Here is a 16,917-nt window from a genome sequence, read left to right as displayed (position 1 = left end):
TGCATGGCAGACCCAGGAGGCAAAGTGGAAAGGAGCGCTCACTGTTTGCGGCAGTAGCCACGCGGCGGGTAAGGAGCAGTTCCTCATCCAGCCCTTTTCTCTGCAAGCATTGTGTTTTAACAGCACAATTAAATTTCCGCCCAGCTTCAAAAAGCCAGCTTGAGGCAAATGGCCATCAAACATTTCAGAGCCAAGATCAAAGGCAGAAGCAACTGCCCGCAGGAGCAGGGAAGCAGGGAGCATCGGAGGCTTCGCAGGGATGACGAGGAGGACGTAGCTGGGGTGGCGTGCGCAGGAGCATGCAACACCCAGGAGTGCAAGCCAGTGCAGCGAGGGCTGGGGGACCTGGGGAGGTCACCCAAGGGCAGGGCTGCCCCCAGGACACAAGCTTTGCAGGAGATCACACTCGTCTGCACAAACAGGTCGCTTAAGGAGAGCCAAGGTGAAACCACGGACACTTTTCCATGGCGACTCCCTGCCTGTCCTGCAGCCCAAGGGCAGGGGCACAACGGCCGGCTGCACCCTCATCCCCCCCGCAGCTGCTAGCTCGCTTCTCCGGCATGGAGAGCACAGCAAACGTGAGCGCAGGGGCATCAGGGTTACCCCAGGGGTGCTGCATTTTAGGAAGGAAAGATTTGATCTTAAAAGAAGTGAATCACTGCAGAAAGTCATCGAGACCCAAAAAGTTCAAGTCCTTAGAAATGATGCAGAGAGGCTTCAAGGAGAAGTGAGCAGAGAATGGGAAGGGGAGCTGGAGGGCAAGAAACAAGCTGGAGGTTGTTTTGGACAAGGTCACGAGGGCATTGGCACCAATCAGAGCCACTTCAGAAAACTGGAAGTCCAAAGATCGCAACAGAAGGCTAAAGGAGGAGAAAAGACAGAGGCAAAACTGAGTCGAAAGTGGCCCAAGGTGTCGGCTGGCGAGAGCAGGAAGCCTGAAAAACTCGATACCCCGGTCAGCAGCAAGCATTCAGCAAGGAGAAAGGCCACGGCTGAGCAACTCGGTCATTACCTGCCCCTGCCTCAACCGTAGCAGCGCGGAGGATGCCAGCTCAGCTTTTTGCAGCACTGGAGGCCTTGGCCTGGCGGCTGAAGGTCTGCGGCACTCACCTTCCCTGCAGCTGACGGATCAGCTCCTCACGCCAAGAAACAGCTCCGGCCGAAGCAGAAACAATCGCAGACCACGGGATGAGCTTGCTGGGAACGCTGGGGAGCTCCTGTGGCAGGGCAGGCAGGGGCAGCCTACAGACCCTCAGCTGCACACCCTTCCCCTCGCGTGCCACAGGCATCAACCTCTCTCCAAGTGCCCGGTGAAACGCCGCCTCTCCCTCCGACTCCCACCCCACCGTGCAGCGCCGCGGCCCGTTCCTCCGTCCCTTTTACCCGGCACACGCAGCCGAGAGCGCAGCGTGAACAGAAACTCCCACGTGGCGGCTGGAGAGCTGGTAACTCGCTCCCGACGCCATCACACGCCCTGGGTCCAGCATCACCAGTGACTGGTTCTCCCCACCCGCTTCAGCTTGTGCTTCCCAAACCCGCGTTAGCGCTCCCCAAACCCGCATTAGTGCTCCTCCTCCACGCTCTCATTATTTAGTCCCTTATCTCCTGCCTTAGCAACTCTAAGCCTCTCTCCTTGTTCTTCCCACCCCTTCTATACCCCATCTTACACCGGTCACCAGGCTGGAGCAGGCACCTGGCTTCAAACGCCAGCTTACACGGGAGCCGCTGCATCCCGTACTACTCCATCCCGTCGGGATGTACTTTTCCGACACAGGCAGCGCTTGCTGCCAAGAGCACAGCCCTCCACGCAGCTAGCCAGCAGGCCTGCAAGCTCACCAGCTGGGAAGCGCTGCAAGAAAAGAGGTAGCTCTGCAGGCTTCTCCGTTGTCGATACAAGGGAAAAAAAAACCGACAACCGCAGGCAGCGTACTCCCCTTCCAAAACTAGCAGCGCAGGGGTGCAGGAAGAAGGCATTTAACTTAGAACAATCTGACTTTATTGGTGCAAACGTTAGAACTCTAGGTGACTGGAAATATTCACAAGTAGTCAGAGGAAGTTGTCCGAGATGAAGGGGTGCACGCAGCCAGCAGCCCCCGCTGCCCTACTCACTCCTACTGCGGTGTTCCCGTTCGGGAGTTCAGTCTTCGTGGATGTTGAAAAGCTTCGCTACTTCGTTGAGATCATCGTGCTCCTCCCCATCTTTGATGATCTGAAGGAAGGAAGAACGCATTACAACCTGCACACGCTACAAACAGCCAGCGCTGTGAGACCGTGCGTGGTCACCAGCCAACGTGAAGAATTTCTCAGATCCTCTCTGAAGCTCTGCTGACGACAACTCACCGACTCAGGCAGTCCACAACACGACATCAGTACTTACTACAGCCCAATTTATAGGTGAGTCTTAAATGTAGCATTATCTGCCTACAGGAATGGCTGGAGTTAAAGCCAGCCTCACCGTCCCTGTAGGATTTGTTTCTGCTGTCTGGGTTTCCCTTTACAGCCGGGCAGAACGAGTATCTTCAAGAAGTGCTTCATCTCGACTCTGAGAGGACGAGCCAGGCTCTTTGCACTGACTTAGAGGAGCCAGTAGAAGTGGCTGAAAACTTGCAAATCTTTTAGGCAACGAGACTAAGAGGGCAAGGATCCTGTACGTGCTTGGCGCTCTGATTTAGAGGAAGGGCTGCTAAGGGAAGGAAAGGATCTCTCTTTCATGGGGATGGGAGAAGTAACAGGCTTAAACTGCACCATGAAAGCTTCAGATTGGATACCAACATTAAGAATAGTTCATTTTGGGACAGATCACCTGGGGATAGTGTGGAATCACTCTCATAGTTTAAACTACCGAAATTCTCCAAAGATGTTAAAAAAAATGACCTAAGTATAGCTGATCTTACCTTGGAGGATGGAGACAGACTATGGGGGATGGAGACAGACTAAGCACCTACTCAAGGCTGCTTCTAACCCTGACTTTTTGTGGCTGTGTATCTAGGATGATAGATGTTTAAGACTGTTTTAGACACTTGTACATCAGACAAAGTAGCACAAAAATAGGACATTTCACTCTGATGCTCAGTTGCATGTGATTCTTGCCTGTACTTACTACAGACCTGAGATTTCAGCCATGCAAAGGCAAGGCTTGAAGCATAAACCTGATTCGAGTTGTTTCTGCAAGGATTTTGAACAAACAGGCAGAAAAGCACAAGGACATCTCCCATAATTCACCCGAGACAGGGCTACCGCTGGATATTGCACAGCTCTGCTCCAGAAAGAGCATCTGCATGTATTTATCCTCATTTTAAATTGGTAGATTGATTTTTCCACAAGAAAATCCCCGATCTAAGCAAGCCTCACTGTTCAGCATACTAGCCCTGCACTGACCTTTCGAGCAATAGGCATCCTGTTGAAGATGTTCCATAACACGATTCCTACCACAACTTTATCCCTGAGGTAGAAAATGACACCTTTGCCATAATCTTCTCCTTGCTTTGGAACTTGAGGAGCTGGTGAAGAGCTTGGAGAAATGTGAACTTCGGAGGCTTCTGCTTCTGTTTCACTCTCTGATCGAATACCTGTCCCTAATGCAAAGATATGAGATATCAAACATCCAGTGCAGAAAAAAGCAGCAGCTATTTGCCCGTGACAGTGAAAGCAGACTAAAGAGCAGGGTTCTGTAAGAGACCGAGGTGTTTTTCTTTGAGTTGCGTCCAGCAAAAGTTAAGTTTCAGTAACACGAGAATGAAGCAATCCCAACGTGCAGCACAACACTGACAATTCCCAACTTCCATCCCCAAATGCCAAAGACAGAGCAGTCTACTTCTTCCAGGCAGCATATACAACATAAATATGCTTAGATCCACACAGTCTCTTTTGTGCAAAACCTGATCATTTTATCGCTATGGAGGAAATTAAGCTTCACTGGGAAAAAGAGTTTTAATTCTGGTAAATGAGTTACGTGATGTCTTCTTGGAGGAACGTTACGTTTTAATCACATTTTAATACCAAAACCAGCCTTTAAAGCTTGGTCTAGAAAAGATGCAAACCGATTGATGTCTCCTAGTGCTCTACAGTGAGATCAGACTGACTCTGCGGCCGCTACACAGAGCGAGACACAAAAACCTTCGTGCACGCAGGCAGCTCCCAAGCGTGACTACAGCCCTACCTGATTGCTCCGTTGCGCTTTTCGGTGTGTCTTTTGCTGTTGCTTTAGCAAAGACTCCTACTGTTGGCAAACTACTGTCAACGAGGCCAATGGCTTCGTACCCTACGTTAGGACCCAGATCGCTCCTAGGAATGAGGGGGGGGGGGGAAGAAAAAAAAAAAAAAAATCATTTGTAGCATTAGTGAGACAAATACAAAGCAATTCCATCCAGCCCCAAATCCTCAATGACAGTGTTGTGCGAGAGAGATCATGGTACGCAGGCTGACTGACACACATTAGTCTCTTCTGCACACGTTAGGGTGGAACAAGGAGTCAAGACACAGCAAGTCTTAAGGCCATCAATTTCAGAAGAAACCAGTTCAGTGAACAAAAACTGAAAATACTTAAGGCCTGCTCCCTTGAAGGAAGCTGGGTGGATTCCAAGAGCTGCATGTATCTCGACCCTTTAGGAAGTCACACATCTGACCTCAGCATTCAAATGTGAGTGTCGGGACGCAGTTAGAAGATTTTTGCAAGCACCTACTATGTTGCTTGCTTAGTACCAATGGGGCTAGGAGACAGAGCTGGGGTAGGAGCAAGTGTTCCTCCGGGTCCTAATAAGACCATTTGACCAAACTTCTGGCAATGCTGAGTTATAAGCACTACACTTTGTGGCACAGACAATTAGAGAGAGCATTTAAAGAAGATTAAAGAACACATTGCTGTAACACCTCCTTGAACTGGGCACCTGCTGAATTTGAACTGGGGTGCTTCTAGGAGTCAAAGCAGCTGTGTTTGGGGCCCAGTAAGTACCACGTGTCAAAAGCATTCCTCACTATGCTGAGGAAACAGATGCAGCGCACAAACCAATTTGGATATCTCTGTATGTACATCACTACCTTCCCGCCAGAATCCTCCAGCACCGAGCGGGGTTACTGAAAGGAATACCAACAATAGGCCAGCTAACCAGACCAGGCACCCAGCAGCATGAGTCAGAGCTCAGGAGGGATCCTGAACACCCTGAAACAACGTAAGAGGAGTCCCTGCCGTTTGCCAGCTTTTTAGCACCGGAGAAGGAAGTCTCGCTCAGCGAGGGCTGGCAAACCCCCAGAGTTAACAGCCGGCAACAAAACACAAGACTGCAACTCACAGTGCCCCAACTGCCTGCGTCTCTGTCATGGTCAGAGTACCCTGAAGAAAAACACACAATTGAAACGGATGCTTCTGTGTCCTTGTTTAAAAGTGAAGTGAGAAACTCTTCTGGGTGCAGAGTCCATGCAGTATAGATCAAGTGTTCAGGTAAGTGACAGTAAGTCATACATAACTATTTTTGAGGGGATTTCTCCAAGAAAAGTAAAACTCTTTTCTCCATATTTAAACTCCTGCTAACTTTAAATTCTTGAGCTAACAGGCCTTGGGATTTTTTTTTTTTGTGGTTTTTTTTGTTTGTTTTGAAAAGAACTTCAAAAAGATACAGCAGAACTGCCCATTTTCTCGATAGCTCTCTCTGGAAAACAACAAACTTTCACATACACTCCTGGATGCAGCGATGTGTTGCCACCAAAGCATCAGTTCGGCTAGTCAGCAAAGGTGCAACACAACTGAAACCAACAGATTGTGCTGGGGAACTTCAGATAATTGTAACAAAAAAGCTGCTGCGAAGTTCAACCTGTAAATTAGGCTGTGCTGAGGAAAGAGGCTGCGCTGAGGAAAGGGGCTGCTCTTTATTGCTACTTGCTTTGCTGAATGGGACTCATTCAGGGAGAAACTGGGATCTGCAGGAAGGAAAAACATTTCAGAGAGGTCAGTGCAGAGCAGCGAATGCTCAAATGCCTTCCCACTCCCTGAGCTTCTGGGAACAAGCAGCTGTACAAGGTATTTGCTGAAGTAGTTTCGCTACACTCAGGAAACAGAAACCTTTACAAGGTGTATCTTGTCATAGCTCCTGCAATGTGGCCAAATAAGAAATAGCAGAAGAAGAAATCAACGTTACCAGAACATGGACTGATGCCAGTAGGGCTTCGCAGCTCCTGTCATGTTTTCTCCAGCTAGTCTTCCACTCACCACAGCATGATCATGGTGCTCTACACGTCTCCTACCTAGTTTGATATCATAGAAGCAGGCAGCATCCCCTGCCTTAAAAAGAATCATTCAGTGAGGACTGAACATTGACATCGAAAGCTTAAATTAATGCACAAACAAAAAAGGCATCGGAAGAGAACAAAGTGGAACTATGAACTGAGTTTTTCTGACAAACCCCAAACACCACCACTACCTTATCCCACTCCCCAGGCTACACAAGTCCCAGTTTCTCAGCATTTTTCACCGATCTTTGGAAAAATAAGACAGCATCGGGTACATTTTTCCAGAGGAATCAAAGTCTCGACTCCCACCAAAGGGACTCTTACGCAATGGAGCAATCCGTGCTATCTTTAGGTTACCCCAGCTCCTCTTACACAGCATAAATATTCAAAAACTCGCACAGTCGTTACCACAGCAACAAAGCGTGCCGTGGTGCATCAACAGACTCCATGGCTGCCGGCAGGATCTGCACTACAATTGGTCTCATTACTTGCTATTTTTTGCCCCATTCACCTAATCGCGGTATACCAGCCCCCATAACTCTGCGTGTTCCGATTGCATCAGCATAACCAGCAGACAGAAGACTCCTCTGCACATACTCACCACCCAGATATTGGAGCGTGCCTGCAGCTCCGCATTCACCCTGAACCCTCCAAAGTCAGAGTCCACCTCCAGCCCAGCTGACTTCGCTAACTCCACGTTAGGCTCCAGCCCTACCGCAGCCACAATATGATCCGTCTCCACCTGTTTGGGAATTCATAATTATCATCTTAATTCTCTCAATGCCCCTGCAAACTTTACCCGCTCCCTGCTTTTAAATTTACCTTTCGGCCGTCTTTCAGTTTAATCACCAGCCGATTGCCACAGACAGAGACAGACTTGACCACAGCGTTAGGCATGACATTAACACCCTCTGGAAACAAACATAGGAAGCATAACTGCTTGCTCAGGGTAGAGAGATTTCAGTTGAAGCAGGCATCTTTGGTGCAAACAGATGCAGGCAGAGCAGGGGCCAGGTTAGGAACCAAGGGAGAGGCCACCTTATCTTTGCTGCATGTGCCAGTACAGTTTTGAGTGAAGCATGAGGAGAAAGAAACCCAGCTAAAAAGTTTGAAAGAGCTACTTAAACGACAATCAAAAGTACGTGTCTCATATGATGACAAGGTCACATCCACAAGAACTCCCCAAGACAGGTTTTCAGGCTGGAAGGACATTCAGTTACCTATTGCTCTGTCACAGCGAGACCCAGAGGTCCGACAAGGCAGCTTCCATAAACAAAAGAAAGTCACTCAGACCTGTGGGTTATCGGGCCCTGCAATCTGCAGCCCACCTATATCCCTCCTCCCTCTGTCCCCACTCCACTTACCAATGCAGAGGAATATATTCTGCACTTAATACAGCCAATGGAAAAAAGGTATCTCAGATCTTATCAACTTTATCAGCTGAAGACCACAGCAGCTGGCCTTACAAAGGTATATGCATAAGGCATGGGGCTACACAACCCTTCTCTCAAAGGGACTCTAGGCTGACTGCATTAGGCTGTAAGAAGTAAAATTATCTGCGGCTAGAGCAACTCAGAAGAGAACAGGCAGTTACCATAAGACAACTTTGGTTCCAGATTACAGAGGCCGTTAAAAGTAACTCGCAAGTATGGTACTAGGGATTATTCTGTGCAGGAACAGCCAGAGGGAAAACCTCACTGGCATCAGCGTGCCGATTTGCTTGGCTTTCCCAGAGGAACTGCTAAGCCGCCAGAGATTCATGGCAGCTCTGTCCTACCCAAGCTGCCTGAACTGCAACTTGCTCTGTTCCGCGCCTGGGCCACCTCGCAAGGGACCCTGTCTTCCTGGGGCTCCAGTGACAAAACAAGCAGAGAGCTGTATTTCACAGGGAAGAGCTACACAACAGCCACTGGCCTAAACACCAGAGCTCTGCCACCCGCAGAGGAGCACTGAAGCGCAGCTTCACCTCTTCTGACTTTCTCTGTGGTCCAGTTGCTCAGATATTCAGGCAAGACTTTGCCCATATTGCCGTTCTCTGGAAACAGCTGAATCACCTCCAGGCCTCTGGTTCGTGCTGAAAGGAAAGCAAAGAGCAGGCTGCTTACAACCCATGGCTAAAGAGCAGCAGCACAGACTTCAGGACACAAGCATATGCTTTACTTTACGCAAGGAGCTTGACAGAAGTTTCTAAAACCGGGAGTTCTGGCTCCCAGATTTTCCACAGGAGTCACAAAGTGACTGACCACTTTCACATACACCTGCAAACTCTAGGATAACAGACAGCAGACTTCTAAGTAAAATGTTTAGTATTTTGGAGAAAACTTCCCTTATTAGAAAAATTACCACAAAGACACTACTCAAAAAGCTGCATGCACCTGACAGTAAGAATCCCATTGTTCACAACCTCTTTGAAATAATAGTTTTAGGGTGGCCTTTTAGCACTGAGAGAGCAAATATAACTTTTTACAGGGTGGAATGACTTTGCAACATGCACTGGCCTGCAGAGCTTCCAGGGAGCCCAACTTACAAAAACCTTTGTGGTCAGGGGCTGCTTGACAGCTAATGAGAGAGAAAATGGAAAACCAGGTCAGGCCATATAGCCACCAAAACACACACGTGCATTAAGGTTATTTCAGGCAAACCACAAGCCTGTGCAAAAACTCAGCACTCGGGGAATGAGAAAGAAGTTTATAATGTCAGGCTGCTTACATTCAACGTCTATCACTTCTGTCAAGGTGTCAGCTGAAGACAAGCTGCCTGCAGAAGCACACTTACCTCTTCTTCCCAGAGCACAGGCCAGCTCACTGCCGAGAAAACCACCACCAATAATTGTGACGGACTTGACTTCTCTTGAAATCTTCTCCAGACTTTTGAAGTCCTCAATCTGAAAGAAGATTTATTCCCATTTCAAATATCCTCAAACAGGAATGGCAGCAGAAGGTATTTTACTCCAATTTCTCCCTTTGAAATAAGAGCAACTCTCCCCTCAACTTAGAAAGGGAAACATGTTTCTCCTTCCTCCTGTTTGTCTATTGCACAGAAAAAACTCTCTAGCTTCCTAATGTTTGTGCAAGCTTTTCCCTGTCCAGGCAATCTCAGATTCCTGCGTTTTCCCCTAACTTTCAAGAGCAATTACAGTGAAATTTCTAGATGCAAATGTACTACAGCACATACAGTACTACAAGGATGCCACAGCTCACGTCATCCATCTTTCCCTTCCCACAGCTGAGCAGACCAGACCTTAGGGGAAGTCCAGCACAGAGCAGAAAGTTCCCATACGGCTTCTTATTCCTGATTCATTCCCGGAACTAGACTAAGGAGAAGGTTGCATGCCTGTTCCAAATCCCATGTTTTCAAGGGAAGTGGAGTTTGTCAACAAAAAGCAACTCTACAGCGAAAACCAGAAGACCATTGACCAACTTTTATTCACTTTGTCCCAAGGCACAGGACGAAGGTGAAGTAGTGCCACGAAGGAGGCATGGATATCAGTTTATTAGTTCATCAGAAAACGATCTAAGCCAATCCAAGAGCTAACACGAATGCTCAACTTCATACTCAGCTAAAATTTCAGAGCATGAGAGCAGTCTCTGTCCTGTCTCAGGCCAAAGGCCAGGCTCTTGCCCGTGTGCTGCAGAACTGTGGCATACACTTACTCAAGAGGGGTGTCAGGCTGGAGTACTAAAGCTAGCTTCCTGTGTCTACTCATGGTCCTGAAGGCACACACTGCTTACAGTCCAGACCGACTTGCAGAGCTTACATTGCTCATGTTTTTAAAAGGCCTGGAAGGTGCAGCAAAGTCATATAGGAGGGAAACTAAGAAAAAAAAAAAAAAACAAAAAACCCTAAAAAAAATTTTTAAATCACACATTATTACAGCTCTCGGGCCTGAGGCAAGCAGACGAGTGGTCTAGTAGACTCTACCCTGTTCACCTGCCTAGGGAAAAGGAATAAATAGCAAAGGGACTCCTGGTTACCAGCTGAGGGAAGCAGCTGCCAAGGCAAGGCTGTCCTGGGCCCAAAGCAGAAGAGTTAGAAAGCTGAAAATAGTGGGAGTGGCTCTGATTTTTCCAACCTCACCCCAGGACTAGCAGCACCTGGAGATTACCTTTCGGAACAGTGTCAGCCTTTGTTGTACATCTTTTCCTGCTCTTTCAATGGCGGGTAGGTTCCTTGGGGAACCACCTGAGGACAAGGGGGGAGAAAGAGAGAGAAAGAGAGACTAATGATACCATGGCCATGTCACTGGCTATCCAGACAATGCAAAGCTACCTTTAATCTGGACTGTGCTTTCCAAACTGTTACAATATGCTCTATTCCCTGTTGCTGTCTGGAGTTTTTAACATGAAAGACCTTCTGTGTGAGCAGCAGGTGACCCAACAGTCACCCAGGGGAAAAAGCTCCAATGCTATACCCCTTGCTCCACTGACTGGAGACAGCCAGTTCCACTTTAACCACAGAGGGCTGCAGAACTGCTAGGGTTAGATGCTGGAGCAGTGTTCTGCCCAAGCAAGAGCTGGTTGTTCTGCTTGCTGCTGCTACAGGCAGGATTTGAAGAGGCTGGCCTGTACAGGAGTTCCTTTACTGAGCTGCTAGGGAAGTCACCTTTTCCTCCTTCCCTGCTGCTTTTCACAGGGCAAAACTTTGAACGTCCCAGAGAAGCTGGCTGACGCGAGGCAGGTGAAAAACCCAATAGCATGGTTGTCTGTATGACCGTCCTTCAGGTGACTGCTCTACCAAGTGTCTGACACATACTGCAAAAACTTCCTTGTCAGACAAATGCCACTGAAATAAAAAGCCTGGCACAAGACAAAGAACAAAGCGAAAAACCCCAACAACTTACCAGTGGCAATTAGACATTTGTCATAGGATATCTGGGTACCATCACTGAGTTTCACTATGTTGCCTCTAACATCCATATGCACAACCTGCAAAATTAAACAAGCAGGAGAGCTCAAGCTTCCATGCACTGTAGGCCGTTCGAGTTAAACTGCACAGACTATTGATTAGAGAAGCAGACTTGGAAGTAATATTCTCCCACCTTAAAGTTTAGGGGAGGTGGGAGGGGGGAAGGGAGAAGACTGGAAGTAGGAATTGAGACAACTTCTTTGGCAGCCATCATAGATCAGGTTGATCTTCCCAGGATCTGAGTCTAAGAAATGGACTCAGATACCTAGCGTAGTTCAGCAGTAAGACGAGTCACTGAAATCTTATTTTAGCAACATATAAAAAACTGAGGAAGCAAATATACTAGAAGCCTCACCATAAACTTTTCCACCTTCCTGCTGCCTCTGCACAACGCTCTTGCTCACATTATAACCCGCTACTCAGATCACTCTACTCTCCTTACCTCACCCTCTGACTGATATATAGCCTGGTTCCCCTTTTGTCACACCCTGTCTCTAAGCTCTACGTATTCTTGTCCCATGCCCAAACTCTAAGCTTAGCCTTCCCTCTTCCTCATCTTCCCTCAGCTCACTACTATTCCTTATAGCTTCTCCCATTTTCAAACTTCACTCATGCTGTCCTTAAGATTAGCATAGTCCCTGCTTCATCATACACTTTTCCCAAACTTGTACACGTTCTCCTCCTCAGCCAACCCTCCGCACCACCATCTACAGTTGTTTAGTTTCAGCTTAGAGCATAGGCTCTGCTTGGGAAGAACTGTATGATGCTAGAACAACAGCTAGTGCTGTACCCACCTTCTTGCCACAGAGAACTGCTACTCCACCATTTTCTACAAAAGGCAGATCACGAACAGGCACATAGAATGACGGCGGCTGGAAATATATACTGAAAAAAGCTCCATTATCAAATGGGTTCCACTTTCTCTGTGATACCAGCTATTCAGCAATTACCAATGATACAAAGACAACTCTATGCATCCATAACAAGCTCCAGAATTCTTATTTATCTGTTTTTAAGAATTAGGGTCTTCACACGGTTAAAGTTCAAGGGTTTAGATCAGTAAGGCTTTATCACGAAAGTCACAAGGATCAAACGTGAGCCAGGATCCCTGGAGCTCTGCTCTAAACTGCGAAGCTATACCCTCACCTTTACTATTAACTTATTTCACAGGATTTCTGCCAGCGGTGGTATATGTCTAAGGGAATCACAGCAAGGTTCAAGAGGTATTAAGTACCGAGCTAACTCTCGTGTGTGAAGCAGCACTCCTCTTGACAACCGCCAGCACTGCCACACCTTTCAGTCTGCTCCTTAATGCTCAACTGACTTGTTTGTAACATCTCAGCATCTCTGGGAAGCCACGCTCCGCGAGTCCGCAGCCTACATCGTGGAGTCTCGCGGACTCCCCAAGGTAGTCAGCTACTCCACTGCAAAACAACACACGAGCTCTGCACGCAGCATACAATGCTCTGTCCCTTCTTCGATCAGCCTAGCAACAATGCACACAGACACACGCACACCCCAGGGCTCTCTTCACAGCAGACACAAACACAGAAATCTATTCAGTGATTTGTCCACCCTGCACTCTGGCGTCCTTCAGAGCTCTGCAGTGGCTCTCTCACAAGAACACTCTGATCATCGTCAACTTTTCATTAAACACTCTCCTTCGCCCTTGCTACCCGTAAGTGACACGTACCTCCTCTCCTTGCCATTCCACTGTTTGAATCGCAGAGTCTCTGTCACATTTGGATCATCTGAAAACCACAGTTCTTTGGAAAGAGGTGGACGCATATAGGGCAGGGCAGGATCTTCAGACACAATCAGCACCTTTAATTGGTCATTAAACACATCAGCTGTACCGATGCCAGGCAAACGGCAAAACATATGACAGAGGCTCTGAAGCAAGCACGGTATTCAGTCATCCACACAGGTCTGCTCTAGAACAGGGCATCCCTTACCCGGGCACCAGGGTCACGAGCCCGAATGGATCTGGCAGCAGCAAAAGCAGCAGTTCCTCCACCGATCAGCAGGAAAGGAACGTGAGATGGGACCTCAGGGCGAGCTCCCGGAGCTGCAGGTGACAGATTGGACAGCTTACTGCAAATACAGCAGGGAAAACGGCCCAGCCCCAAAGAACAGGGTATGGCACCAGACGCCTTTCACATACAGACTTCCTTTGGCAAACTGCCCTTCAAACACCTTCTCCTCCCCTTCCCTTCCACCCCAATATACTTCCCAAGAACCATGCTGCTGCTGCACTCAAAGCTGGCTCCCTGCACAAATCAAACTGTCAGATTTCAGCAAATTATTTTTTCGAAGCTAGATCTGCACAGCTGAGCTCAATGGCAATCGCAGAGTTTTGGAACAGGCCAGTAGCACAGCTTCTATCACATGGCTTTAGCTCCTCTATTACAGATCTACTTTTCTCTGGTTTAAGACGTTAAGAATAAGAATGATCTACATAACAAGCTTGAAATACCACTATCTGGACAGCCTGTTAACAGGTTTCAAGCCTTACTCTGAACAGGTGCTACTTGTCCAGCAGACTCTCAAAGAGCTTCATTTTATAAATTGATCTATTTTAGAATGCTGCTTACATTTGCACAGCTGGGTGAAGTGGTTGCAAAGTCAAACACCCACAAAGTTCACTTCCAGCATTCAATACACAATTTCAGAAGCTTCATATAAGATCAGGACGTTCTCTGTACAGTACATTCAGGATAGCAAAATCATGCTTGGCCTCTACTCTGGCCAAACAATGCACTGGAGATCCAACATTCAGGTTTTACAGTAAGTGACAGTTTGCTGAGCTAGCAAGAGGGACATAGCCAAAAGATTATTCAAAACACCAGGAGAATTGATATGGCCTGGGTATCATTCAAATCAGAAAATGATTTTCAAAATTATTTGGAAAATACAAACTGCTAAGTGTTTGCTCTAGCTGCATGTCTTCTTTAAGAACGCAAATCAACTTGGGAGCAAGACCAAACAAAACTCTGCACTGGCCATTCAGTGAACAGTTCATAAGAAAGTAAAGTTCCCTATAATGCCAAGGCATATTTTTCTGTAATTGTATTCTGAAAGGAGACCAACTTTTGAGTTCCTACCGGAATGCATTTCCTCCCACATGCAAGTCCTGTTTCTAAGCAACATGCAGTTAAACCGTACGTAGGAATAAAATGGTCAGTTAAATATTACCACCAAGACTCACCTGCTGTGCCCTGAGAAGCAGCATCTGTATCTGAAAGAGAAGACACTGACTCAATTCAGCGAAGCACAGGCTATCAAGGATACTGCAGTTAGGAAGCTGCAGCTCAGGGCTGACTCAAGCAGACCATAGGATTAACAGGCTCTCCACTAGAAAGGGACAGTGTCTCCAGAAACGTAGACTTACCAAGACCTCTGCTTCAGCATTTAGGTTCTCACTCTCTGTCCTCCAGCCTCAACCCTGACAAACATGTTTTATCCTCTCCCGCAAACCAAAGCAATCGGTTTTCTGTCCTGTCTGCAGGATATTCTTTCTGTTGGTTTCCTAGTAAAGTGACATAACACACCCTATCTTCTATGACCTAAAGCCACTATTGTTACAAAATATATCCTCCTTTGGCTCAATAGTTCAGACGCTGCAGTTTGAGGTCTCATAAATTAAGAGAGACCTTCAAGGAGCGACCTGTGGTCCACATACAGCCTGCAAAGCATCAAGAGCCTTGCTAATTGTCCCGATTCCTCCCTCTACACGTGGCCCAAGCACGATACTTCTCGCACACCCAGCCCGCTATGCGCGGGACAGGGATGTGGCACAGCACAGAGGATTTTGTGCTGGCAGACCATATTATCCCTTTGGAATCACAGTGTCTTTGCCAGACTGCGTAAGGGTAAAAGCCAAAAGCAGGGCTAACTCTTTTCCCCTTTTATCACGGTAGGCATAAAGGGCAGAAAAGAGCCCCGAGAGACCACTCTCTTTATCCTCACGATTATCTGTAAAACAGAGCCTTGTTCTGGGTCATGGAAAGCTAGCACCATCTTCTATGCTGGGAAGACATGGGAATTCACAAACAACAGAATGCACCGAGGAGTGACAATGCTGCGAAGGCACAGCTTATGCTAAACTGTGTTTTCAGAAGGGCTCTGTTCCATTTGTTCTAGAGGTCTCAAGTCAGCAGCTTATGAAAAACAGACCCAAACCTAGAACCAGCAAGCTAGTACCCACCGGAAGGAGACGATCCATTTTCTTGAGATCGCGTAGTTATTGTTGTGACACGGCTGGTGAACCGCTCTTTCTTTTCTTTCAACGTTCTATATACCTGGAGACAGACAAGGAGATATTTACCTTGTATATCTTACAGCATCAAGGCACCATTCTCCTTCTACCCCCTGACAGGCTTTTGTCTATCCTGCTTGCTCAGAAAAGCCATCTGCTTTCAATTAAAGCACACAGACCAAAATATACCTCACTGAAAAAAGTGCCCATAAAGGTATGTATATATAGCTACAAGAGGAATGCACTCAGAAAACGATCTGCTCTACACATGATATGATGAGTCTCAGTTGTCTGGTTGCTTTCCATAAGCAAGCAGTCAACCTTTCTGCAGATGTTTGGCCTTTGGGCTGCAGACCTGTTTCAAGAGGAACCAGATACAACAAAGGAAATGCAGTCAAACAAACCCCAAGGCTATTGCCTCATGGCAAGCTAGGCCATGGCACACGGCACAACACAAGGCTGCAGAAAAGGAAGACAAATTCAAGGCAAAAAGCAACTCCCAGCTTCAAAAGCCTAGAGCAGCTGGACAGAACAAGCCAACAACCTTACTGGCTTTCTTTAGGCCAGATGTTACAGGCATGATGTTAGCAGTGGTAACATCACTGGCGTTAGCAGTGCTCTTCAGACACAGGAGCGTGGCTGTTCTAGGTGACAGCCTTCGGTGGGAAGAGATTCCCGTGTCTGAATGCTGACCTTCTGTTTATTTGCCGGGTAAGCCCAGGATACAGTAGGAGTATAGCCTGCATGTTCTGGGGATACAATTTAGTGGTACAGACAAGGAGTGAACATCTTTTAAGACATCATGTTAACTTTAAAGAAAAATCGGTACTGTAGAGAAGCAAAAGACAATGAAACTGCTGGAAGCAGGTCACAGTATGATATTTGCTCCCACAGTTAACAAATTGGAGGGAAGCAAACAATTTTTTTTAAGGCAAAGCCTAACCTTGCTAATAATCCATATCACACGTGCACGACATTAACTTTCATTTTGCATTGTTTATAACAGAGGAAAAAACCTGTCAAGACAGTCTGAAACACAACCATCTATCCAATTACTGTATTGTGAATTGTGAAAGAACATTAAAACTGGAACATCTCCAGCAAGAAATAAAAGCCTCCTAAATGTGAAGGCACGACAGGTAATGCTGCAGCTGATGCCAAACCACTTACTGTTAGCTAACCAAGTGTTATGACATCCAAACTACGTTTGAACAAAAGTTAATTCCTTTGGGAATTGAAATATCTTTTACTCCCTAGACATTCTGCATTTTACCAGTCTCCACAATTATGTGTTTTATAACACAGCAAATAGTCTCAAACAAGAACTGAGGAATTTAATGCCAGGCACAAAAAAGAGCACAGGCAGACAAAAGCATATCCAGGGAACTGAAACGATGTCAAAAATATCAGAAAACAAGAACTCAGTGTTGAAAAGAATTAAGATAAAGATATTTTAAAGCCTTTTGCTTAAACGTATGAAAATCAAGGTTAACAAAACTACCTCTGCTTTTGCAAGCAGAACCATGAAGTTT

The 16,917-nt window shown here is 46.9% G+C and overlaps 1 protein-coding gene across 1 annotated transcript; it reads right to left on the bottom strand.

Annotated features, from left to right (window-relative positions):
* Window positions 1-1,980: 1,980 nt before the first annotated feature.
* Window positions 1,981-12,870, bottom strand: AIFM1 (apoptosis inducing factor mitochondria associated 1). The gene is made up of 11 exons (XM_050901863.1): window positions 12,821-12,870; window positions 11,063-11,147; window positions 10,328-10,404; window positions 8,998-9,106; window positions 8,189-8,296; window positions 7,045-7,133; window positions 6,824-6,964; window positions 6,132-6,274; window positions 4,160-4,284; window positions 3,379-3,575; window positions 1,981-2,209 (listed from the first exon to the last, which is right to left on the bottom strand). The coding sequence occupies exons 2-11, from the start codon at window positions 11,136-11,138 to the stop codon at window positions 2,138-2,140; spliced, it is 1,137 nt and encodes a 378-aa protein (XP_050757820.1). The 5' UTR covers window positions 11,139-11,147; window positions 12,821-12,870; the 3' UTR covers window positions 1,981-2,137.
* Between the last annotated feature and the right edge of the window lie 4,047 nt (window positions 12,871-16,917).

This window comes from Gymnogyps californianus, chromosome 9 (assembly GCF_018139145.2).
Source record: "Gymnogyps californianus isolate 813 chromosome 9, ASM1813914v2, whole genome shotgun sequence".
Classification (NCBI taxonomy): Eukaryota; Metazoa; Chordata; class Aves; order Accipitriformes; family Cathartidae; genus Gymnogyps; species Gymnogyps californianus.
Note: the sequence above shows the minus strand (reverse complement) of the source record. Positions and strands in the feature narration are given on the sequence as shown.